The sequence below is a fragment of the Trachurus trachurus genome (genome assembly GCF_905171665.1).
Source record: "Trachurus trachurus genome assembly, chromosome: 21".
Taxonomy (NCBI): domain Eukaryota; kingdom Metazoa; phylum Chordata; class Actinopteri; order Carangiformes; family Carangidae; genus Trachurus; species Trachurus trachurus.
Window position 1 is genome coordinate 34,754,497 of NC_139899.1, and position 25,486 is coordinate 34,779,982.

Below are 25,486 nucleotides of genomic sequence, written 5' to 3' on the forward strand. Positions count from 1 at the left end.
GACCCTATTAACTGAAAACGACAAGACTTTGACTTTCTTGAACTGTGAGGTGACGTCGTGAGTTTTTTGTCACAGAGCACAAAGTGTTTTCCTCACGTTTGTTGTGTTCTGTCACTGTTGTGATCGTCACACACGCAGTCGAGTATCAGAGCTGGACAGAGGAGACGGTAACGCAACAGGTGTCCACAACCAAAGGTATCAGATGAGTGAAGGACACCTGTGTCTTAACCCCTCTGTGTCTGAGCCGCTCTTTTAACCATGGCTCTCTCTTAACTTAACAGGCTGTTTTCCCTTTGTCCTTTAATTCTTCCTCTGTTTATATATTAACCTCTCAGACTGAGGCTCATTACTTCCCTTTGTATAACTGTCGGTTGCTCAACAAGTGCTTTTTAAGTTTGTGATTCAACCGATTTTTCTGATTTCCCAACCATGCATGCTGTTTACAGGACATGCTTTAAGGTTTGTCTTATAACAAGAGACAGTATTTCATGCAACACTGATTGTCAGAGGCTCATCCATTTGTTACATCATCCGGGGACTACGGATGGAAAGTAGCTACTAAGCTAAACCCAGTACAAAGCATCTCCTCTCATTTTGAGACTAATGTTATTTCGTACATTGTCCCTGATACAAATAAACGTATTAAACTAAACTAAACTAAACATAATGATTTTTATTAATGTTTAAATATACCAAGAATATTTGTCTTATTTCTAGTCAAAATGTCATTTCTAGTCAAAATAAATCTAATTCTACTTAAAATAAGACTCATCACATTAAAAAGTAGCTTGTTTTTAGACACTTTTTACTTTTTTCAAGCAAATTTTCCACTTTAAATAAGTTGAAAAATCTGACAGTGGAGCAAGTTTTTCTTTCTTATTACAAGCATAAAAAACTTGCTTTCACTGGCAGATTTTTCTACTTATTTCAATTGAAAATTAGTTTGAATCAAGTGAAAATGATCTAAAAACAAGTTAATTTGTAGGTGATGAGTCTTATTTTAAGTGGAAAGAGTTTAGTTTTGACTAAAATTGAGACATTTTGACAAGAAATAAGACAAATATTCTTGGAAAGATTTTGAGTTTTTGCAGTGTATAGATTTAATGTATGTATTGTGATGATGATCCTGGATGTGTCATGTTTTTATTTCCCACCAGCTGTCAGAGTTCCCGTTGAGGAGAAAGTGGAGACCAAGAAAGTTGAAATGAGAGAGGAAATCCCCAAAAAAGGTAGGGTTGAGCTGAACATCAGCACCTTATTCTGCAAAACATGCAAACTCAAGCGTCCATCCTCGTCTACTAAAATCTTTGATCGTTTTGTCCTGTCCTGCTTTGTCGTTTCTATTTTTTTTTATCCCTTTATTGACTCTTCCATTTTTCACAACAGGTAAACTTTGTAGTACTTGTAGTACTTTTTCTTTTACTGCGCTTCTGCTGCGCTTCTCTCTCTGCTTCACCAGCCAAAAGCTCAGCATCTCTCTTGTGATGCTAACACAGTTGGTGTCTTTTTAAGTTCCCACAGCTGAGAAAAAGCCTGAAGAGAAGCCGACAGCGGCCGTGAAGGAGCCATCACCACCTAAAGGTACCAACATGCTTTAGATGTTGGCGTACATGTACCTGTTAAATACTGAATTCATCTGTGGCTTTTAAAATATAATATGGTTCTGTGACCTTTTCACTTAACCTCCATTAACATTGTGAATTTTTACTGAAACTTTAAAGTAGTGGAGGCCAAGAAGCCGGTGGAGGAAAAGGTTCCCGTAGTTACGGTTCCAGAGAAGATAGGACTTCCTGCTCCCAAAGGTAGAGATGTCTGAGATGTAACATCTCACTTCTGAGCACCTTTCCTTCTTTTGATGAGTCATTTGTCCTTTAACAACTACACTGTATAGATTCCCTTCATTTCCTCTCATTGTCTTGTTTGTTTTCTTGTTTGATTCCCTGGTTTATGGTGTGTGTGTGACTGTATTGTAAAAGCACCAGAGGAGGTTAAGAAGCCGGCCGCTCCCTCGCTGCCCGCTGAGAAGCCTGGCGTGCCAAAGAAAGGTACATAAGCTAGCTCTTTCTGTTGTTTCATGTCTTATCAAGAGTCTTCACCACGTCACCGCTACGTAGCATCTCACCTCTTAAAGTTTGTCTCAGTTTTTATCCAGATTTTAACTGTTTGTACTCTGTAATCAGCGTTGTCTGTTTTCCACACAACAACTTTGCTAATTTCACTCTACATCCGTGTGCGTCTCTGTCTTAAGTGTCATCTCGCTCGTTCGAGTGCCTCTTGATAACTCTTAGATGCTAGCACGACTTCATGCTAACGTTAGCCAATGTCTGTGTTGCCTACTTGAAGATGAGCCAAAGCCTCAGGTGCCGGCAGAGCCCAAAAAAGTGGCGCCTGCAGCTAAGCCTGAACCCGAACCCAAGCCCAAAGCAAAAACAGAACCAGAACCAAAGCCTAAGCCCACACCGGCTCCCAGAGCAGAACCAGAAGCCAAACCTGTGAAGGTTGAGCCGCAGCCTGAGGCTAAACCAGTGCCAGAAAAGAAGCCGACACCAACTCCATCTAAAGGTATTTCCTGCTTTGTTTGGTTGTGTGTGTTGACTTTTAAGAACTTGTTGAACTGTGAGTTTTTTTTGTTTTGTCTGTCTTCACTTCTGACATGTCTCTATTGTGTTCGCTTAGCTTCCAGCTGGAAGCGAATCTTTGACTGTTTGTGCGTCTGTCTTTGCTCGTACGTATATCTAAACCAATCTGAATCTTGCTTTAAGTACCCGAAGAAGCTGCAAAGCCAGAGCTGGCAAAGGTCAAGCCTGAACCGGCAGTCACCAAGCCAGAACCAGAAAAACCAAAGCCAGAAGTCCGTAAACCTGAGCCTTCAGTATCAAAACCTGAACCAGCCGTCGCCAAACCAGAACCAGCGGTCAAAAAGGCCGAGCCTGAAGCCCCAAAAGTAGAACCTCCAAAGGCCAAACCAGAACCAAAGCCTTCTCCAAAGGAAGCTCCCAAGGCCAAACCAGAACCAACACCGGCTCCAAAGGAGGCTCCCAAGGCCAAACCAGAACCAACACCGGCTCCAAAAGAAGCTCCCAAGGCCAAACCAGAACCAACGCCTGCTCCAAAGGAACCTCCAAAGAAAGGTATAAACCACCTCTGGTTGAGTTTCTGGAGTTTTTCTTAATTCTCATAACTCCAACTTTTACTCACCTGGAGTGATTGTTCTTGAATGCTTGTTTGTGCATAGTTTTTAGATTTTTGTGCAGACAAACTTCTTACTTCTTTAATCTTAAGGAACTTAATACCTTTTAATGTTTTACACACTTCAACTGTCTGTAATGTCTGAGATGGAGTCAGTCTGTCTCTTTGTGTCCTGTCATTTCACGTCATTTGACTCTTCAACAGCCTTTTTGACTGTTACAATTTCACATATCTGATAAATGATGATGTTTTTTCAAAGTACCCGAAACACCGACCAAGAAGGAGGTGGTTGCACCTCCGCCACCACCACCACCAGTCCCACAAAAGGTTGAGACAGTGGAAGAAGTTCCTCAGAAGAAACCTGTAGCCCCTAAAGGTACCTGAAGCTGCCGATCATCCCAACGCTGCCCCCACTAAAACCTAAACTCTTACCCTCATCTTTGGGCTCTCTTGAGCAGCTGAGGTGTGTGTGTCTAACATCTTAACCTCTGGCTCACAGAGTCGCCATGACATTATGATGGGGCTGCACAAGAGTTTGTCAGTTGTTGCTTTGTCTGGTCTTACACTCGTTAGAGTGGTGGGTTTGTCTGTAACAGCATTTTCAGCTTCAAGTCCTTGTACAGCTTCTAATGTATGTGAATGCTGCTCTTTAAAGTTCCGGTGGCGGAGCCAGAAAAACCAACCAGGAAAGCAGAAGCTGCTGTAGTTCCTCCTAAAGAAGAACCAACAAAGAAAGAGAAAGGTACATTACTGTTTCTGATCCAGCCCTGGCTTTGTGCATTTTTTTTGTTGTTCTTTAATTCTTGTCCAGTTTTAAACAAGCAGGACCATGTTCCTCACAGGGAAAACCCTGTTGTGTCTGATATAGCCTTCCTTGTGCGCCAGCACATTTTTCTGTTCTCTACAGTCACGTCTTGTGTATGTTTCTGTGTCAAACCCTCTTAAAGCTTTGAAGCCCACACCTAAAATTGTACCAGAAGAGGTGCCTGAAAAAGTAGCTCAGACGGTGTTTGAAGAGGTTGTTGTGCTGAAGACTGAAGCTGAGAGCTGGCCGGATAAAATCCCTGAGACAGGACCTGAGAGACGGCCTCCAGGGAAAACAGAGGTGAAGGAAAAGAGCCATGAGAAGGTCCCAGAAAAAGCTCTGGCACCTGAGAGAAAAGTGGAGGAAATCTCAAAGATGGTGCCAGAGAAGGTTTTAGAAAAAACACTTGAGGAAAAAGTTCCAGCGAAGGTTCCTCCTGTCAGGAAGCCTGCACAAGTTCCTCAGAAAGCAGCAGATGTAGAGAAGCTGCCTGAGAAGAAGCCAGCTGAGCAGCTTCCTGTCAAGATTGAAGAAGTAAAAGTTGAAAAGGTGTTGAAGAAACAAACAGAGACGATTTCTGTGGAGAAAACAGTTATAACTAAAACCACTGATAAAACACCTGAAGCTAAAGTCAAACCACAGGCTGAAGAACCTCTTCCTAAAGGTACAGCTGAGGCAGAACTCAACTCTTTTTATCTTTCTTTGAATCTTCTTCATGCATGTCAACCATTGGCAACACTCAGTTACAGCACTTGTTCATAAACTCAATGGACGTTTATGGGGCTTAATGCTGCACATCTAAATGTACACTCAAAAAACTAGAGAATCTGAAGCTTTAATGCAGATATTTACCCAATGTTGATAATTAAAGGCTCATTTATCAGATACACAAACAGTGAACAACCAAAGGCCGAAGCTAGTTTCAGTAAGAGATAACAGATTATCACAGAATATCACAGATAATGGACACACGTTAGAACCATGTAAGTGTTATGTCTTTAAGATGATGCAAGAGATCTGATATGATCTTCAAAACAGTTGATTAATAGCAGGGAACAATGAACAGAATTTTTTTTTGAGTCTACAGTATATGTAGATGTCACAAGTGCAATGTAGAGTAATACAAACTGAGTTGTTGCCACATCTTCAAGGGGTTTTGTAACATCTTACATCTTCAACATCTTATTGTTTGCCGTGTCTTCTGTTGTGTTGTGTGCACCTGTGATTTTTGTCTGTTTGGTAACTGTCTGAATTCCCTTCTTTTACAACACTCTTGTTCCTACGCACCATCTTGGTTTTAAAATCGGTTCATAAGTAATAGAAACTAAGAAGATTGAGAAGATTCGGTCCACAGAGGTCGATCAAGAGAAAAAAGTCTCTCCTCGTGAAAAAGGTACAAACCATCTGAAAACATGTGAAACCAAGTTCTTGAACCATCTTAATCTTTTACTGGTGGATTATCACCAGCCTCTTAATCTCTGTGTTGTCTCTCTCTAACACTCCTGATTGTCTTTGTGTTTTGTTGTCCTCTCTTGGCGCCGTCACATGACGCCTGTTCTTCAACACTTCTTAAAACTTCCAGCAACTGTGAGTCTTGTCAAGATTGAGCAAAGAAAAGAAGCAGAGAAAATACAGGAAGTTTATTATGTGACGGAGAAGGTGTCTCCCACGGAGGAAATATGGGAACATGAAGAAGTAGTGGAAGAACATGCCGAAGAGTTGTACGAGGACGAAGTGGCTCCACTCGGCGAGACCATAGTGTTGTTATCAGAAGTAGATGTATTGAGTACAACAGAACAATCAGCCCAAACCAAATCAGACAAAAAGTCTGAATTAAGAGGTGAGATATCTGTTACTGACGCTTCAAAGAGGAAGGAAGTCAGGGTGACCAAAAAAAGAGTTGTCCCCAAAACACAAGAAGCTATCGAGCTAGTCAAGGTAGATGAATCTGACAAAGATAGGGAGGTCACCGTAGTAAAGGAGGAAGAAACTGAAGGAGAGTTTTTCATCAAGACAATTGAATCACCAACAGAAGAAATCACTGACGAGAGGAAGGACAGCACATCAGTCAGACACCCGCCACAGGAAGTTTATACACAGGAAACTAGTGTTTCAGTCAAAAAAGGGATGGGGATTAGCATCAAAACAGAGAGTAGGGAGAGACAGAAGACAGAGAAACCAGAGGACAGACAGATAGTGAAAGATAAAACCAAACCTTCCCAAATGATAATCAGTACAGAACTGACAAAACAAACTCAAAGGTTGAAAATTGAGAAAGAGGTAACCTATGAGCAATCACCTACTCCAGAGGAAGAATACAGTAGAGCTGAGGAAATTAAAATTGAGCAGACTGAAGTGACAGAATCCAAACCCACAGAGGTTACCCCCACAAGAAAGGAGGAAACTCCCATTAAACCCTCAGTCATTGCTGACTTTAGAGAAGATGAGGCAAAAACAGAGAAACTTGTTGAAAAACCAAAACCTGAAATAGATGTGAGCTCTAAACCAAAAGAGTCAGTAACAGATACCGACCTCAAGAAGCCAAAAGTCATCAAAAAGGAGACTGAGGCAAAAAGTGTAGCAGAATCCAAGAGAAAGGAGGAACCCAAAGATATCCATCCTCAGAGGGTTGATACTGAAAAGATAAAAGAAGACACAAAACCTTCAGTCCCCTCAAAACCAGAGAAGAAAAGGATTCCTCCACAAACACCTGCCAGAGGTACAGAGAGTTCAAATCTAACACCATCATCTTCATCTTTAACGTTTCCATGTCTCTGTCTTTGGTGCAGTCTTTTTTCCTTCTTTGTCCAAATATTAGGGAATCAATCAATTCAACTTAAGTGCATCATCAAACAAAGTTCATCTCATTTGTGAATGTCTCTCCATATCACATTTCCCTGTTCATTTTGTTCTCTACAGAACTGGTGGTGTGTTTTTGTATCTTTTTTAAGAGGTTCTTTTTTCTGTCCCTCTGTGGTTTGAAGTTTATCGTTCTTCCTTTTAACATATTATGTTTAACAAGGACTAATTATCTTTAAAGAACCAGAGGCCAAGGTTGAGACCATTCCCACTCATGCTACTTCATCTGAAACACAAATCGAGATGAAGGGAAAAACACCAGAAAGAGGTACAACAACACCATATTTTCCTCTTGATCTTCTGCTCTTATCGTTTTATTATCTCTTTGTGTTGTTTAACTCCAAATGTTTGTCTGTGTTTTTTCTAATCTCTTGGCACCGCTACATGGTGCTTTGTCCTCACACTTATTAAACTCTTCTGTCCGCAAGGAACCATCACTAGTCTTTTAAAGACAGAGGAAAGGCTATCTCAGAAGAGACCTTTCATGTCAGAAGAAGTGTCTTCTGCAGAGATGGCTAAAGAACGAGAAGCTGAAGAAGAGGCCCAAATGAACCAGAAGGATAAAGAAGACATTTTGGATGAAAGTATTGAACCTGAAATAAGTGGTACAATATCTGTTACTGATGGTTTAAAGACACAGGGTCATAAAATGACACTTATACCAAAAACTCAAGAAAAGGTCAATGAATCTCTGAACAAAGTGCTAGTTCTGGAGGATTCTCAAGTTGAACAAGGGCTAACAGATAAGTTATCTGCAAAAACACCAGAGTTAGATGTTACTGAGAACATGCAGTCAAAGTTGGAAATAACTGGAAAACCCAAAGCTGTGAAACAGAAAACCCCCGCTAAGCAACCAGTTAGACAAGAGAGGAATTCACAATCCAAAGAAAGTACTTTAGTTCAAACAGAGGACAAACTGTTTGAAAATGTGGCAGATAAGAATGAAACTAAGGTTAAGCAAATTCAACCAGAGGAAGAAATACAAAATGACAAAGTTGATACTTTTGAAATATTAAACAAGAAGTCAGATGTTCAGGAACAAACTTGGGAAAAACATGTCACAGATCAGGAATTATGGAAGGAAGACAATTCTGAAAAATTCCCTCCAACTGACAAACCCTTAAGTGAAAGTAAGCAATCACAAAAATCAAAGGACATTTCTAAAAGTAAAATGCAGCCATCAAAACAAAAAGAACAGGCTGTAGAACACATAGAAGACCAAAGTGTAACACAAGCAGAACAGACACAGGAAGAAGGAAAAGCCTCAGCTATGATGTTAACCAAAGAAATGCAACTGTCAACAAGCCAGCCTCTACCTGAGTCCATTTTGTCCAAAGTTGTTAAACTTCAGGACAAATTTGTCAAAGTCAGTCCTATGGAAGGAACAACAGAAGCGAAACCTGAGGGAGAAATCTCACTTAGTTCTGCAATAGAAGTCAGACATTCAGAGTTAGAAAAAGTCCAGAAGCTAACCAAACCTGAAGAGACTCCTGTTGGGTCAGTACAATCAAACCTTCCTAGAGATAAAGATAGGAAACATTCAAAAATCAAAGAAACTGAATTTGAAGTAGTTGGGGCAAAGTTAGTAAGACCTCAAGAGGCTGGAGACCAAACCTCATCTAAATTCATCACAGGAGGGGATGATAAACAAATGTCCCCAGTTAAAGATGAGAGACTAACAACACAGGAAGAAGGAATTAAAAGACAAATCTCTAGTGCACCTGAGGTTGAGTTCAGTGTAGCACACAGAGACTCTCTGCAGCAAGATACAGAAGAAAAACTCAGCAGAACTCAAAAAACAGCAAAGGAGGGAATTCATAAATCTAGGCCTCACTCCTTGAAAGAAACATCAGAGATAAAGAGACAGCAAAAAGTGCAGAAGGAAGGTGATAAAATAGGTGAAGAATTCCAGTCAGTCATTGTCTCATTTAAAGATCAAGAGGACCAAACACCTCTGACTGAACACCCAAAACAGGAAAAGGAGAAATTGCTCACACTAGATGTTAAGGAAACTGAGCCAGAGGAACTAGTAGAAAATGATAAATTAGAATCTGTTTCTCATGATGGAGATGAATCTCCAGGTGACAAAACCCTAGAGACAGCCAAATGTAAACCTATTTCAGCTGTAGAATCTTTAGAACCTAGACATATCCAACTGGAACAAGTTGAAAGAATTACTTCAGGGCTACCTCAGGTAACAGAAAAGCAGACAATTATGTCTGATGAAGTGGTCAGAGACATAGATGAAGACATCAGGTCCAACTTCACACCTGTGAAACATAAAATAGGGAAATTGGCACCCATTGAAAAGAAGACCCTGAGAAGACAGGAAAAAATAGACCGCATGGTCCCAGAGAAAACTGAGCCTGAAGTAGCAGGTGTTCAGTCAGCATATGATTCTCCACACAAATGTTCTGTAGATAAAGAAACAGGAAAAGGGGATGGTAGTCAATTTGACTCAATTTTTCAAAAGAGAGAGCCACAGACCAAGAGTGAGGAGAAGTCAGCAGCAATTATAGAAGAAATTCAGTCAGTAGGAGCCACAAAGAAACATGAAGCTGTCAAATTAGTTCCTCCCGAAGAGAAGAAACGTAAGTACGAACAAACTGACACGAAGGTTGACGTTACATCTGAGATGGAATTTAAAGAGAAGAAATTAGAAGATCTTTCCCAAAAACAAAGCAAAGCCCAAATATTAGTCAAACCTCAAAAGATAACAATTGAAGATGAAAATAGTGAAATCCCTCCAACAATACCTCTGCAAGAAAAAACACACGAAGGACAAACAGTTGGAGAAATCCATGCTAAAACAGTATCAGTTCAAAATGAATATGGTAGTGTTACTCCACTTGAAACAAAACAGGAACAAATTGAAAGAAGAATTTTAGTGGCACCCATGATGGAGATGGCATCTGAAAAACCCCAGAGAAAACCTACTCTAACACAGAAGACGCCCACAGTTCTTCCTGTTGAAGAGGTGAAAGACAAACAGAAACTAATTGATACAGAGACAACAGTCCTCTCTGTAAGAGAAAAACCAAAAAAATCAAAACCCCAAACAGAGAAAGGTCAAACATCAGGTAAAACTACAAAAGCTGAAGACGTGCAGTCCAAGACAGTCGTAGTTCAGCATGAATTTGGTTGTGTTACTCCTTTAGAAACAACAGAAACAAAACAAGTAGAAAATACGTTTTCAGTGGCACCTGTGATGGAGTTAGCATCTGAAAGAACTCAGATGGTGAAAGATGGAGATGTTAAATCAGGCACTCTCAAGTGTCATACCACACCCGGTGAGCTGCTGAAAGCTAGTACGACAACAAAAAAGGATATTTATGAAATGGAAGATGTTTCACCAAAGAGAATGGAGTCCAGTGACCAAGACATTATACTTGAACAGATCAAGTCAATTCAAGATCAAACAGAGAAGATTGTGCCCAGTAGAGACACATTTCCTGAAATACGAGAAGAAATTGGAAGTAAGACCTCAGTTGTCTCCAAACCAGATGTAAAATATCGACACTCTTCAATAGGGCCACAAGCAGTTGAAACACCCAATGTCATGGTCAAAACAGCATTTTCCACAGTTGAAGAAATAAAACATGACCAAAAGCAAAGTGACAAAGACACAGTTGTTACGCCTGTAACAGGGTTGACACACACTGAGAGTAAAGACGTTCAATCAAAGGCAGTAACATCTGTAAAAAACAAAGAACAGCAATTAGACAAAGTTACAAAAAAGTCTGTTGATGAAGTGCAATCCAAGACAGTTGCAGTTAAAAATGAATATGGTAGTGTTACCCCATTTGAAGTAACAGAAACTAAACAGGAACAAATAGAGGGAACAATTTCAGTTGCACCTGTGATAGAGATTGCACCTGAAAAACATCTCATTGTTAAAGATGGAGATTTAAAATCTGAAACTACCCAGAGATTAATTTTTCCCGACAAGCTGGAAAAACAAGTTGCATCTAGGAAAAAGGACATTTACAAAGTCAGTGATAAACGGGAAAGTACAGATGACGATGTTAATTTACAATTTACAACTGACAAAGTTCCATTTGTTGGTGTAAAAATACCAATAAAACAGACACAAACTCAACAAATAGCAGAAATGACAACTGGTCCCTCCACAAAAAAGAAAAGGGAAGATTCAAAGGCCGTTGTTCATTCACCAAGGCACCAGGAAGGCCAATATGGTCGTACATCTCCAGACTTTCTGAAAGATCAAGAACAGCTTACTGGTGAAGGTATTCAGTCTAAAACAGACACCATTAAGGATATATTTCACAGTGTTACTAAACCTACAAAGGAAAAGCAGGATGAAACAGAAATACAAGCTTCACGGACACCTGACATCAATGTTTCTTATGTAAAACCATTGATCCCAAAAGAACAAGATATTACATCAGATACTCCACAGAAACATAGTGCCCCTGATGATCTAACCCTGAAACTTTCCTCAGAGAAAGAAAAATCCACAATAGATACCAGGAAGACGTTACCTTTGCATAAGCCCACTGTCAATGAACCCTCAGTAACAGATACAACCACGCTGACGATGGCTGAGAGAAAGACTACTCGCTACCAAACAGATGCTCCAGCTGAAACCATATCCAGAAAGGAGGGAGAAATGAAAGGGCTTCAGTCCTTCACTGAAAGAACAGTTTTGTCTTTGGAATCAGAAGTGAAAGAACCCTCCAGAGGTATACAAGGAACAGATCTGTCATTCACCGAGCACGTGTTTTTCAATCTGAGCACAAAACATTGTTGCACATCCTCCCTTTATCATCCACTTTAAGATGTTTCCGAGTCATATCTTCTTTGTCGTCATCATTTCAAGAGGAGATCCATGCCATATCACCCATTTTGTTTGGACACAACCTTTGTTCTTCCTCATTGCGAGGGACCTCCGTTCTGTCGGCTGAGACAGTCTCTTTTTTGATTCCGTATCACCTGATATCTAAACCACCACAACTGTTCCATTTTTTATGTTGTGTTTTTCTAATCAATTCTTCTAATTGTGTTGTTGTGTCCTTTATGTGTCACTGTACCTGTGTGTGTTGTGTGTGTTGTTTCACAGGTCAGGTAAGATATTCTTGTGGGGTTTCTTAAGTCTTGAAACTCATTTTCCATGTTATCCATTGTGGGTTTTCTCTGTCTGTGTTATTTGTTGTTGCATGGTTCGGTGCTCACCCCATCAGTCTTACTGAGGTTCTGATTGTCATATAATTTCATTTCCAAGTTCCTGTTAAGGAGAAGGAGTCACCACCACAAGTGAAAGAGCCACTGGTAAAGCCAGCTGCTCCTCAACCAGGTACATAGCTCCTCTTTTAAACGTGTTTGCTGTTGTATGTCTCTGTGTTTCTGTGGGAGGGGTTTCTTACAGCATTCGTGAAAGAATGTCACTCTTTAGCAAATTGAAATCTTTAAAAATCTTTGAGACTTTATCCTGAAGAGATACAACATATAACCCAAGTTGCCGAGCAGAATGAACTGTGGAGTGATTAGAAACGTGGACCAGCGTTCTGAAGTTAAGCTCAAGCTATCAGATCTAGAATAAAATATCCGTGGAGAACTCACTGTTGAACTGCCTGTGTACCTTGTACTTAAAGAGAGCAAACCGCAGGCTGCTGTAAAAGTTAAAGAAGCTGCCAAACGGCCTGAAGTGACTGATAAAGCAAAGAAATTGGAGAAGACAGTTCCTGCACATGAGGAAACTAAGCCAGGTATCCTGACAATAATTCTTAGCTTTTTTTTAATCAACCTTTTGTGTATTTCAGTAATTCTTTGCTATACTTCAATTCCTCTTTTTTATACTTGAAGCAACCATACCACAGCCTGTTGTGAAGGCTGAGGAACCAACCAAGACCGTTGCAGAAGAAGAAAAACCAATCATGGTAGAAACGATAGCTCCTGAGACAGGTAGAGGAATTTAAATGACTGAGAAAAAAAAGAATCATCTTTGTTGGAATTCTTTGTATTCTTTTCATCTTTTTCATATCTTTTATCATCACTGTTAATAATGTGTAACCACACATTTTTTGTCTTTTATTCTTGTTGTTGATTCTTGTTGTGAGTCTTTTTTTTGTTGGTCTTTTAATGTTGTGTGTTGTGATGTTCAGTCATTAATTTGTCGTCGTTCCAACATAAGCATGCCAAATTTGTCTTCTCTTTATCTTTGCTTATGGTCCAACTAAATCATGTGATCCTGGACTACTTTACTGTGTATCTCAGTCACACTATTATCACCCGTCATCCACAGTCTGTGTAACACATTCATTATTTCTGAATGTTTGATCACAGCTTCTTAAGGCCTTCCCATTATTAAACCAAAGTAAATGCTGTTCACTCTGATAACATGAACTAACTAACAACTTTCTGAACTATACCTCTGCATTAGATGAAACCAAAGGACCTGTCCAAGCACCAGGAGGAGTCAAGAAAGGTAGGCGCACCGATTACCACCCACTTCACCTGAGTGCACACATTACACAGCAACAGGACACCACCTACTTCCATTACAGCACTTCACAGCTAAATCCCTGGTTGAGGTTCAAATCATCAATTGGACATTTTTGGACACAAAATATCAGTTTGGCTCATTGCACACATACAGTACAAACACGTTTTCTACAAAACAATCTTAGACATTTTAAATGTTCTGTATATTCTTACATGTTTTTTGTATTTTGCGAAAGTTGTTTTGTCTAGTCTCTGTTTTCTTGTATGTCTGTTGTCACATCTTCTGAGTTGTTTTTTAATTAGATTTTGAAAAACAAACTTATTATTTATCGAAAATTTCAATTTTTCTATTTTTTGTAATCATTAAATGTTCCTAGTACGTTTGTACATATTGTGATGTGAGATATTTGTCACTGAGTAATGTCAAAACTTTGCTGCCTCAGAAACGGTTCTTCTCAAAAAAGGTAAAATTCAGATAGAAGAGGAAGGAACATTTGAAATTCCCACCTTGAAGAAAACAACCAGGGTCCTAAGAGAAGTGGAAGAGGAACAGGAGATTATTAAACTGAAGAAGATTCCATCAATTCCAACTAAAGAGGCTGAAGAAGAGGAAAAACCTCAGAAGGTCACTAAGACTACTGTCATCAGTGTTGAGGAGATGGTGCATAAGGAAGAGACATTCGAAATGTCAGTCGCCACCAGGAGAACTGTGGAGGAGAGAAAGCCTCGAGAGAAAGCTGATGGGGTGAAAAAGCCAGATGTTGTTAAACCAAAAGAAAAGGCAGAAGCAGAGGCTCCTAAAGATGCATGGACCCGCCAGAAACCCACCCCAAAAGACGAAAAACCAGAAGATAAGATTTCTATAAAGAAAGGACTCAAGGTACCAAAGGAGGAGGAACCTGTGCCACCCACTGCAGCGCTGAAGAAAGTGAAAAAACTGCCTTCAGATGAAGTGGAACCAGAAGTAGTCAAATTGAAACCATTTGAAAAGCCTGTGAAAACAGAGGAGGTGCCAGAGAAGGAGAAAAAGGAAATGCCAGAAAGGGACACTGTGAGTTTCGAGAAAGGAGAGAGGATCCCCAGAGAGGTTGAACCAAAAGAACCTAAAAAGCCTGAGAAAGCAACTCCAGAGGTGCCAGAGCAACCAGCCAAGGTGTCAAAACCTGTAGATAAAAAGAAAACTCCAGAGAAAGAGCAGGAAGAGGTCAAGGCTCCAACTAAGGTGAAGAAAATCCCTACAAAGGAACAAGAGATGGAAAGCGTCAAGCTGAAGCCCTTTTCCAGGCCCTCCAAAGAGGCTGCAGAGCCTGAGAAAAAAACAGCAGAGGTGAAAGAGAGGAAGCCAGTTGATGATGTACCCCATCGTCGCATAAGTCCAGAGGAAAAACCAAAAGAACGAGAGCCAGAGGCTAAACCAAAGAAACCTGAGATGCCAGAGGTTCCAGAGAAGAAGCCGGAAAAGCCAAAAGAGGTAGAGGCAGTTTCAGTGGAGAAGAAAGTGTCTCCTGTGCCAATTTCTCTTAAGAAACCTGAGAAGACTCCTGAGGAACCCAAACCTCTGCAGGTAAAGAAGGGAGTCATACCTAAAGCAAAAGAGGAAAAGGAAGAAGTTGCTCTGAAACCTTTGGAGCAGCTCAAGAAGGTTGAGCTGAAAAAGACACCATCACCTAAAGTTGAAAAGCTTAAAGAAGCAGAGGCAGTCCCTGTTGAGAGGAAACCAAGTGTTGATAAACTCAAAAAGGTTCCTAAAGTTGTTTCACCAAAAGCTTCTATTGAAGCTGTGACTCTGAAAAAGGTCCCAAAGAAACCATCACCAGAAGAGGAAAAGCAAGCAGAACCGACAAAACCCAGTAAAGGGAAGGTTCCCCTGGTTAAAGAGATTTCTCCCGGAGCTGTGCAGATGAAGAAGGTTGCCACCCAGCCAGAGGAAGAGGTCCATGAAGAGTTTGAGCCGGAGCAGGAGGAAGAGGAGACCTGGGGCTGGGAGATGGTTCCTAGGGACAGTTATGGCTCAGAGGACTGGGAAGGTGAAGGAGAAGAAGGTGCTCTGGAAGTTCCAGGGGTGTCCAGGAGAGGTGAGACGGTGGCGGCCCCAATTTGTTGGGCGATAACCAAGAAAACCCCTCCCTTCATGCCCTGAATAATCTCTACCCATTACCACCATCGTGCCTCCATCTAAATCGTCTGTACCTCACTGTATCTTAAGTGTGATGCGATTTACGCCATCTCTCTCATCCGTGTATGTCTCAATGTTAATTATCATTTTGTCTGTCACACTGTCTGGTCATATTCATTGCTTTGTGTCCATTTCGTCATGTCATTCATATGTCTTACATTTCCATTCACATCAGTCCAACATGTGTTGTCCTCACTTGTACCATCTTTACATCTGTCATTCCATCTCTTCATAATGTTAAAGCGTGTTCACTGTAATTATTCATTGTGTTTTCATTTGTCCTCATATTAATGTCATTATTTCATAAATTTACCATCGCTTCATATTACACATCTCCCAGCCATGGTATGTTTATAAAGACAGGATTATGTTGTGTGCAGCAAATTAATCTACATTGTTTCTGAACAGAGGGACAACCAGCAGAGGAAGCAGGAAGAGGCAGAGGTAGAGGGCTGAAACGTAAGTTTGTTGTCTTAAATCTATCAACTGCCTGCGAATGCACAGCAAGAAAACCCTCTTGTGTTTTTCATGGTGAATCCTTCACATTAAAATCTGAATCGACTGGTATTATTCTGTATTTCAGCCAAGCAGACCCCATCCCCTGGGGAAGGCCGGGGTCGCGGCCTGAAGCCCGGTGGAAAGGGCCCCTCCCCTCCAGAGGATCCCTTCGGAGGATTCAAGCTCAAAGCCGTCCCTCTGAAGTTCATCAAGAAGCTTCAGGACATCGTGCTGAAGGAGGCCGAGTCCATTGGCTCGGCTGCCGTGTTTGAGTGTGAGGTCTCACCTTCCACCGCTATCACTACATGGATGAAAGATGGCAGCAACCTGCGTGAGAGCCCCAAGCACAAGTTCACCTCTGATGGCAAAGATCGCAAGTTGAACATTATTGATGTCCAGCTGTCCGACACTGGTGAATACACCTGTATAGCCAAGAACGCTGGCAAGGAAATACAATGCACAGCCAAGCTCGTTGTTGAAGGTATTCTTTATCCTGCCTCAAAAACTCTTATATTCCTGTTTAGCACTAGATGCAGTCAAATAGCTTATTTCCCTTTTCTCTCTTCACAGAACTCCCTGTGAAATGGATCAAAGAGCTGGATGAGGAGACTTCTGCTCTTAAGGGTCAGCCTATATACATGACCTGTGAGTTGAACAAAGAGAGAGATACGGTGTGGAAGAAGAATGGTGAAGTCCTGAAGAAGAAGGCCAACAAGATTCAGATCAATGTGATCGGTATGCAACACGCTGTGACCATCCAGAACTCAGCAGAAGCCGATGCCGGTTCCTACTCTTGTGAAGTGGCCAACCAGGAAGATGTCAAGACTACAACAAATGTCAAAGTGATTGGTAAGTACACGAAATCATTGCACACCTTAAACCAGCTTTTGGTACGGATGTGCGTGTTACCTTCTCGTTTTTGATACACCTTAAACCACCTAAATCTAGAAAAACTAAACCAAAATTAAGCCAATTTAGCTCTTGCTGATTGTTACTATAATTTGTAAATAATTAAAATGGTGATTAATGGGGCACACTGTGTCTGTAATGTTTTACTCCAACAGAAATCATCAAAGACTGGATTGTTAAACCACTGAGAGACCAGCATGTGAAACCAAAGGCAGCTGCTACATTTAAATGCGAGCTGTTCAAGGACACTCCCAACTGGAAGTGGATGAAAGGAGAGAATGAAATCACTCCTTCTGACAAAGTTGAGATCAAGAAGGAAGGAAAGGAGCTGACACTCACTATCAAGAACTGTCAACTGGATGATGTTGCAGAATATGCCTTGGAGGTTGAAGGACGCGTCTACACTGCCAAGCTAACATTAGGAGGTTTATCTTTTTGCCTGCTTACCTTCCTCTCAACTTGAGCCCCTCACAATGTTTGGTTGATATATATGAATACTAATACATCCTCTTTTTCAGAGCGGGAGGCTGAGATCCTGAGGCCCTTGGCTAGCATTGAGGTGACTGAGAAGGAAGATGCCACATTTGAGACAGAGATCTCCGAGGATGATGTTGCAGGAGAATGGAAGCTCAAAGGAGAGGTTTTGACCAGATCTCCGGTAAGATAGGATGAACTTGTTTTCATCACCTTAGTTTAGATATACATATACACTTGCACATTAATTATCAGCAATTTCTAAACATAAATTTACTGTAATGCATTTGTCAGACATGCGACATCCAGATGGAGGGTGCAGTACGTAGGCTGATCTTGAAAAATTGCCAACTGGATCAAGCTGGAGAAGTGTCCTACCAGGCTCTGAATGCTATCACCAGTGCAATGCTGAATGTCAAAGGTAAGATGTATTTCTGGTATGCAGGACTGAAAGCAGAGGGTACCATGGTTTTAGGATATTATAACTGTAAAAATAAAGGCGTAAGGTCCGTGGGCAACAAAATAAAGCTTGATGGCATATGAGAGCGGACCTTAGGTCTTTATTTAATAGGTTTGAGGATTGAAATTCATCATTTGCTCCATTCGTTGAGACTTTGCGTGATCCAAGAGGATGAAGAGGATTTTTTTTCTCCGGGGATCCCAACAATTTCCAGCAGACAAATTACGGGACACCGTTCCTGTACTTGCTGTTTTGTTTGTTTTTTAGTCTGTTTGTTGGAAACTGTTTTCATGTTTGTTCTTCTGTCCAATTTTACGTGTGTTTTAAAATGTGTGTAGTGATGTCACCCACAGTACATTTGTATTGTCTATGGTTAAACGTCTCATTTTAAATCTAAGCACAATGGCCAGTTTATTAGTTTAAAGAACACCAGTTCAGCAACTTTTTCTTTTTCTTTTTTTTTGAGAATATGCACCGGCCCAGTTCAGCAACTGTTTGATTTAATGTTAATGATTTAATAGCAGAAAATGGTTGATTTTGCCCAGTAGTCAAAAACTGAAGTGTACTTGTGAAGACCTGATGAGAACAATGTTGAAAGAAGAATGGACCAGATAATGAAGATTTACCCTCCGGATTAGGAAGATTTTGTTCTCAAACTTAATATCAACCAGTAATAACATTTAAGCTTTCAACACAAACAAATTTGATGTAAACCAACTGACATCAAATTTGGAAAATGTGTCAAACATCAAGAAGCCAGCAAGTCTACCCAGAAGCTAACAAACTCAATCAGAAACCAACCAGAAGCCAACAAGACCAATCAGAAACCAACCAGAAGCCAACAAGATCAATCAGAACCAACCAGAAGCCAACAAGACCAATCAGAACCAACCAGAAGCCAATAAGACCAATCAGAAACCAATCAGAAGCCAACAAGACTAACCAGAAGTGAACAAGACCAATCAGAAACCAACCAGAAGCCAACAAGACCAATCCGAAACCAACCAGAGGCCAGAGGTAACAAAGGGGCCACCAAGGAGCCCACAAGACAAGATCCTTTGTGGTAACATTTGAGCTTTCAACACAAACCAATTTTGGGGAGGCAACGTGATGTATTTTTGTATAGATGGCCTGCACAACCTGAAGATGTCCACAATAGGCCTTCCATTGGATCAAATGTGGTGCACTGTACATAACATCACCGAACTATAAGCCAGTTGGGAACAAGCAACAGCATAGTGATTTCATAAATACCCAGTAGCCTCATACATCTATGGTATGACACTACAAACATCTGAGATTGTTGATGGGTACAATCCACTACAGCAAACAAGGGTTTACTTGGTAAACTGGCCACTGGCTGTAGACTGTTGTGCTGTTGTTGTGTTGTTGATGTGTTGTGCCTGTGTTATCTTTTAACCCAGAAATCGAAATGGACTTTGTTGTCCCACTGAAGGATGTTTCTGTGCCTGAAAAGAAACAGGCTAAATTTGAATGCACCATCACGAAGGATGTCTCTAAGGTCATGTGGTTTAAAGCGGATGATATCATCACCCCAGACCAAAAGTATGACATCATCGATGATGGAAAGAAGCATATGCTGATCATAAACTGCTGTGAGTTTGATGATGAGGACGAATATACAATTGGGGTTTTGGACAAAACCTCAACGGCCAGGCTCACAGTGGAGGGTAAGTGCTGGACTGCTATCACTGGAGATATGTATTCATTGAGTTGGTTTCTAACTCACATGAATATGCTTTGTTAATGCACCTGTAGGTATCAGGCTCAAATTTATCTCACCAATAAAGGACCAAACTGTAAAAGAGGGCAAAACGGCTCGGTTTGAGCTAGAGCTCTCTCATGAGAACATCCCCATCACCTGGTACAAGAACGACGTTAAAATTCATCCGAGCAGAACAGTGCTCACTTCAGTGGACGGAAAGAAACACGTGCTAGAAATAAGAGAAGTGACTCTAGATGATACGTGCCAGATTAAGGCAGAGGCCAAAGGAATTCCTTCCATGGCCAACCTGACCGTCATAGGTAAACCACGAGTAACCACCTGCACACTTTCTGTCCTCCTCATCCTGTGTCTCCTGTGTCTCGTCTTCCCAACAACTGTTTGTCCAGTTTGTCCATTTGTTTGTTTCAGTGAAAATTTCACAACATGATGTTTGTGAGACATTGGGTCTGTGTCCATTTTTCCATGTTGGACATGTGTGTTCCTTGTCTTTTGTATTTTTCTGTGTTTGTCTTTTCTGTGTCTCAATTGTACCATATACCACACGTGTTGCACATATGCAATGGAAAGTTACCGAAAAATGTCCCTATTTCAGAGGGAGACGCATACTTCACAGTTAAGCTGCAGGACTACACTGCAGTTGAGAAAGACGAGGTGATTCTAGATTGTGAGCTCAACAAAGATGTCGATGTCATGTGGTACCACAATGAGAACGAGATCAAGGCCTCTAAGATGGTGACCATCAAGGCTGAGGACAAACGCAGAAGCCTTGTGATCAAGAGGGTTGGAGACAAAGATAAAGGACAGTACGTATGTGACTGTGGAACAGACAAGACGACTGCCACACTGCACATAGAAGGTAAAGACAGACTTTGTTTCAGGTTTTTGAGGCACCTTCTCCCTTCTTGGCGTACCTCTGTAACCTCACCTGCTCTACCTCCTAACCACTCCTCATGGCCCATCACCCAGCTTCTTTCTTTTTCTCAGAGCACACTGCCTCTTACTGCTCTGCTTCGTTGTCTGTTTGTCACTTTGTGTACTCTTGAAGACACTTCTTTAGCAGGTCTTCATAGCTCCCATAAGGGCAATCTGATTTGAGAGAAACAAACCCCTTGATTGTTCTTCAGGGCTTTTGAAGATGTGGCACAGCATTGGTCCATATAGAACCAAATGACCGATCAAAGGATCAAATCTGTGACCAGATTATTTGGTACTCCTGCTAGGGCCATGGACTGAGAGTCACCACTGAAAGTCATTTGGTTATTTATGGTCTAATGAAAGGTTAGCTACAGCTCAATAAAGGAGGTTTCTACATAGCACCTTAACTTAAGGTTATGTGTGGTGCCAAAGCCTTAAATTATGGGAAACACAACCTATGTCTGTCTTTTTATATGTGTGTATATATATGTGTGTGTGTGTGTGTATTATGTATATGTTCTGTGTTTGTGTCTTTGTTGAATGTTTAAATGTTGAATGTGATCAGTAAGAGTTTTGTTCCCTCTCTTGAACATCAGCTCGCCATATCAAAGTGGTTCGACCCTTGTACGGTGTTGAAGTGTTTGAGGGAGAAACCGCACGATTTGAGGTCGAGCTCAGTGAAGATGATGTCCATGGCCAGTGGAAACTGAATGGAGAAGTCCTGAGTCCCTCGGCTGTAGGTGTCCTTTATATACATCTCAGTAGATATTTTATCTGATTCACTTTGATTTGGATGTGGAGCTCAAATGAAATCCTAGTATTGAAAGCTTTCACTTGTCTAACATGTCAGGAGCGTTGCGCTCTTGTTAGCTAACAAATGACAACTGACCACACCTTGCTCTCATCACTGTTCACTGAGTCCTGATGTGTTTGCTGACATACTGAAGTTTGTTGGCCATCTGCAGGACGTTGAGATTGTGGAGGATGGTGCCAAACACACTCTGGTCTTGTACAACTGCAAATTGCCTCTGACAGGCGAGCTGGCGTTTACCGCCGCCAACGCCAAGTGTTCTGCAAACCTGAAAGTGAAGGGTGAGCGTTCACTTCCTGTGCAGAATCTTTACATGTTTCCAAGCACAGCACAGTGCTCAATCTTTTCCTCCTTGACAACGAAAAGCTTGAGCACACAGGTTTTCTTTCTACGTCTCAGTCTGCACCTTGATGTTAACTTCTATCTGTCTGAATCAACAGAACCCCCCGTGTCATTCATTACACAGCTGGCTGATGTGCATGTGTACGAAAAGGATGAGGCAAAGTTTGAGCTGGAGATTTCCAGAGAGCCCAAAAGCTTCCGTTGGCTAAAGGGATCACAGGAGCTGTCAAACGACGACAAGTTTGAACTCCTAGTGGAGGGAAAGAAACACACACTTATTGTTAAATCTGCCAAGTATGAGGACGAAGCCAAATACATGTTTGAGGCTGAAGATAAGAGGACGTCTGGAAAGTTGTTTATCAAAGGTAAATAGAGTCTGACCAGGAGTGGTGTGAAGTGTACATCATCTTCCATCTTGGTTGTAAATGATTTTAGTGTTTGCCAAAAGCTTTCAAACGGCCATATCTGTCAACATCACTATATGACCAGAAGTAAACAGATGTCCCGCCCACTTTACTTTTGTCAGGGCCTACTTTTCCTGGTCTACTGGCCCCTTAGTGTTTTGTAATCCACTGAAGTCGAAAACATTTGGTTTATATTCATTCTAAATGACTTGAATGAGCACAGAGATAGTAACCCCTCACATTCCACTCAGTTCATCTTTGGATGTCTTTCCAAATGTTTGTTTTTCTGATTACATCAATGTATATATGTATACATAATTTGTGTTTGTCAGGTATTCGCCTCGAATTTATCAAGCCAATTAAAGATGTGACCGTGAAGGAGCGAGAAACTGCAGAGTTCAGTGTTGAACTCTCTCATGACAAAATCCCAGTGGTCTGGTACAAAAATGACGTCCGTCTGCATCCCAGCAAAGTGGTGCACATGTCAGAGGACGGAAAGGTCCACACGCTGGCCTTCAAGGAGGTCACCACTGATGACACCTCCATGATCAGAGTGGAGGCCATGGGCAAGACGTCAGAGGCCATGCTCACAGTGCTCGGTTAGTATGGGTTTTCCAGAAGGATGCAGAGGATTGTAGAGATGATCAGGTCCCGATCTCTGTTCCTAGAACCAGATCTGAACAGAAAACCTCAGTACTCATGAGTTTTCTTGTGGTTTTCTATATAAACGGAGCTGCTGAACAGTAGATCCCAGTAGTTTACCTGTGAACTGGTTCAGTGGTTTTGGATATTATATTAATATAAACTGAGATATGATGGTAACACAGCGGTGGTTTCTATCATGCAGGTCTTTGCTCGCCTGGTTCTGTTTAAACCATTTGCTGTTTTTACTTAACGTTTGAACTGGTGATTGGTTTCGTCCTGCAGAGGGCGACCTGTACTTCACAGCCAAGCTCCAGAACTACACGGCTGTTGAGAAGGACCAGGTGATTTTGTCCTGCGAGCTGAGCAAAGCGTCGGGCGAAGTCCGATGGTTTAAAGACGATAAAGAAATATACCCCTCCAAGAATGTCCTCCTGCAGTCGGACGGCAAGAAGCGCACGCTGGTCATCAAAAAGGCGTCAAAGGGTGACATGGGGACGTTCACCTGCGAATGTGGCACAGACAAAACCACAGCCCAGCTGAACATCGAAGGTAATGTCAGCGGCCATGCAGCCCCTCCCCCCAGAGTCTCGGTCCGGACTGCAGAATCCGGCCCCGCCCATCGCCTTTCACCGAGACGTTTCCACCGTTAATGTCCATCCTCCATCACTGTGTCCTGTTCTCTGAGTGTTTGTTTGTTGTGACACCTGAGGATCATCCAGCCCACGAGCGTTACACCTGTGTGTGGAAACAGCTGTGACGTCTGAGGAAACCATGGAGACATAGTGTAGTTCTCATGTGAATGTCTCCTCTCTCAGGCGTCCACGTTAGTGTTCACACACATGTTATAATGCTGCTATGATGCCAGATAAGGTTCAGTTATTGTCATTTATTAGTATTTTATTCATCATAAATGTTTATAAAGAGGAGGGAGGAGTTTTATAGAATTTTATACTCAACAGTACAAGAGTCTAACAGCTGTTTGCTTATATTTATGCTCATAAATGATCATTAAAACAGACCAAATATAAAGAAGACGAAAGATCAAGCAGACATGGCTCCTGTAAATGTTTGTTTCAACCATAATTCTGACAGTTCTTTGTGAACATCAGGCTGATTCAAACTGTGGACGACTCTGGCGTCTCTGGGCTGGTTATCGTCAGTTTGTTCAAAGTTCTGCTTCTGCACAAACTGTAAGACGCTCTGAACGAGCGTCGGCTCATCGCGTTGTCATGTCGTCTGTCCATCCTCCACCTCGTGTCCATCTCACTGTTGACAACAGTATGAAGCTGATTCCTGCTCGTGTCCTCTGGGTTTCTGTCTGTCTGTCTTCCTCCTGCTGTCTCCTCTGACGTGTCTTTGAACTCTGCAGAGCGCGACATCAAGGTGGTGCGCCCGCTGCACAGCGTGGAGGTCACGGAGACGGAGACAGCCACGTTTGAGACGGAGATCTCTGCGGCGGACCTGCACGCCACCTGGAAACTGAAGGGAGAGACACTCCTCCCGTCTGCTGTAAGATTTCCGTTTCGTTCCGTTTATTTCGGTCAATACATGTCATTAAAAGAGAAGTAACAAGACCAGAGAGAAAAAATAAAATAAAATAAAAATAACATCGATCAGAGTAAACAATAAGTAAACAGAAAAAGAAAATTTGGACCGAAAAGGCTGAAGCATAGCTTATTACGCCTACCCTGTTACAACTCAAGTTAATTTAAAAGTTTTAAGATGTACAATTTGTTATTTATTAATAAAAGAAATAAGCAATCACAAAAGAGTGAAAAGTGAAAAGAGAGAAGCTGCTTAATTTGATTTCCCTTTCCTCTTCCTTTCCTTTCCCTTCCTTCCTCTTCTCCTTTCCCTTCTTCCTCCCCTACTTCCTTCCTCCTCAAAAAAATTTGAAAAAAAGAAATCAAACATACAGAACAAAACAAAACAAAAATAGCAGCAGCATAGCACGTGTCACCACTCATTACTCTAGCGTATATAAATTAATCATCCTGTTTTTAAGTACTTTTTTAAATAAGATTATGGTATTGCATGTTTTTAAGTCATTCTCCAAATTGTTCCATAAATTAACAGCTGTTACCGTAGTGCATTGTAATTTGGTGTTGGTTCTGGTTTTTAACTTTCTAAATATACATACCCCTCTAAGATCAAACACTGAACCTTTATAGGAAGGACTCCTGTAACGTCAGTGTAACTCTGCTTGTCCCCAGGAGGTGGAGATCAAGGAGGACGGAGCTCGACACGTGTTGATCCTCTATAACTGCAAGATGGACATGGCTGGAAGCGTTGACTTCTCGGCAGCGAATGCCAAAGCCACAGCTCAGCTCAGGGTCAAAGGTGACAGAAATAACACTGACTTAGTCATGTTGTTAGAAACATGGAATATTCTGATTGGTCGGCTGAGGCAGGAGGGAGCTGTAAACCTGGGGACTGTTTGGTTGTTGAAATTAGTTAAGTGGGACGCATCTGCAGCTTTTATCTCATCTGACAAGACAACATGAGTTTCTGGTAAACAAAAAGGTACCACTTCACTTGAATAGGTATTCATAAGATTGACAAAACGCTGTCATAACCATGACATAACAGCTGTCATAAACATCAATGAATACTTCTGACAGCTGTTGTTAAGTGTCATTCGGTAAGTTATGTCACTTTTGATGCAAAGTTGACATTGTTTGAGATGTCCTTGTTATGAGAACTTGACATAATTTTTAAAGTTTGGCAATTAGGTCTGCTATGACAGTTTAAATTGTCTTTATGTCAAGTTGTCAGAACAAAAACATCTCT

The 25,486-nt window shown here is 41.4% G+C and overlaps 1 protein-coding gene across 1 annotated transcript in view; it reads left to right on the forward strand.

Moving 5' to 3' along the window:
- The window catches only part of ttn.2 (titin, tandem duplicate 2), a 254,218-nt gene that overhangs the window by 101,976 nt on the left and 126,756 nt on the right, over nt 1-25,486 (forward strand). Inside the window, exons 90-112 of the mRNA XM_083996112.1 lie at nt 139-195; nt 1,158-1,229; nt 1,522-1,581; nt 1,725-1,802; nt 1,977-2,045; nt 13,254-13,298; nt 13,759-15,390; nt 15,900-15,950; nt 16,075-16,470; nt 16,560-16,838; nt 17,054-17,323; nt 17,417-17,556; nt 17,667-17,793; nt 19,257-19,523; nt 19,612-19,878; nt 20,172-20,435; nt 21,091-21,230; nt 21,460-21,586; nt 21,746-22,012; nt 22,384-22,650; nt 22,979-23,245; nt 24,066-24,205; nt 24,910-25,036. Coding sequence (XP_083852238.1) covers nt 139-195; nt 1,158-1,229; nt 1,522-1,581; nt 1,725-1,802; nt 1,977-2,045; nt 13,254-13,298; nt 13,759-15,390; nt 15,900-15,950; nt 16,075-16,470; nt 16,560-16,838; nt 17,054-17,323; nt 17,417-17,556; nt 17,667-17,793; nt 19,257-19,523; nt 19,612-19,878; nt 20,172-20,435; nt 21,091-21,230; nt 21,460-21,586; nt 21,746-22,012; nt 22,384-22,650; nt 22,979-23,245; nt 24,066-24,205; nt 24,910-25,036 — 5,409 coding nt within the window. The remainder of the gene's footprint in view (nt 1-138; nt 196-1,157; nt 1,230-1,521; nt 1,582-1,724; nt 1,803-1,976; nt 2,046-13,253; nt 13,299-13,758; nt 15,391-15,899; nt 15,951-16,074; nt 16,471-16,559; nt 16,839-17,053; nt 17,324-17,416; nt 17,557-17,666; nt 17,794-19,256; nt 19,524-19,611; nt 19,879-20,171; nt 20,436-21,090; nt 21,231-21,459; nt 21,587-21,745; nt 22,013-22,383; nt 22,651-22,978; nt 23,246-24,065; nt 24,206-24,909; nt 25,037-25,486) is intronic.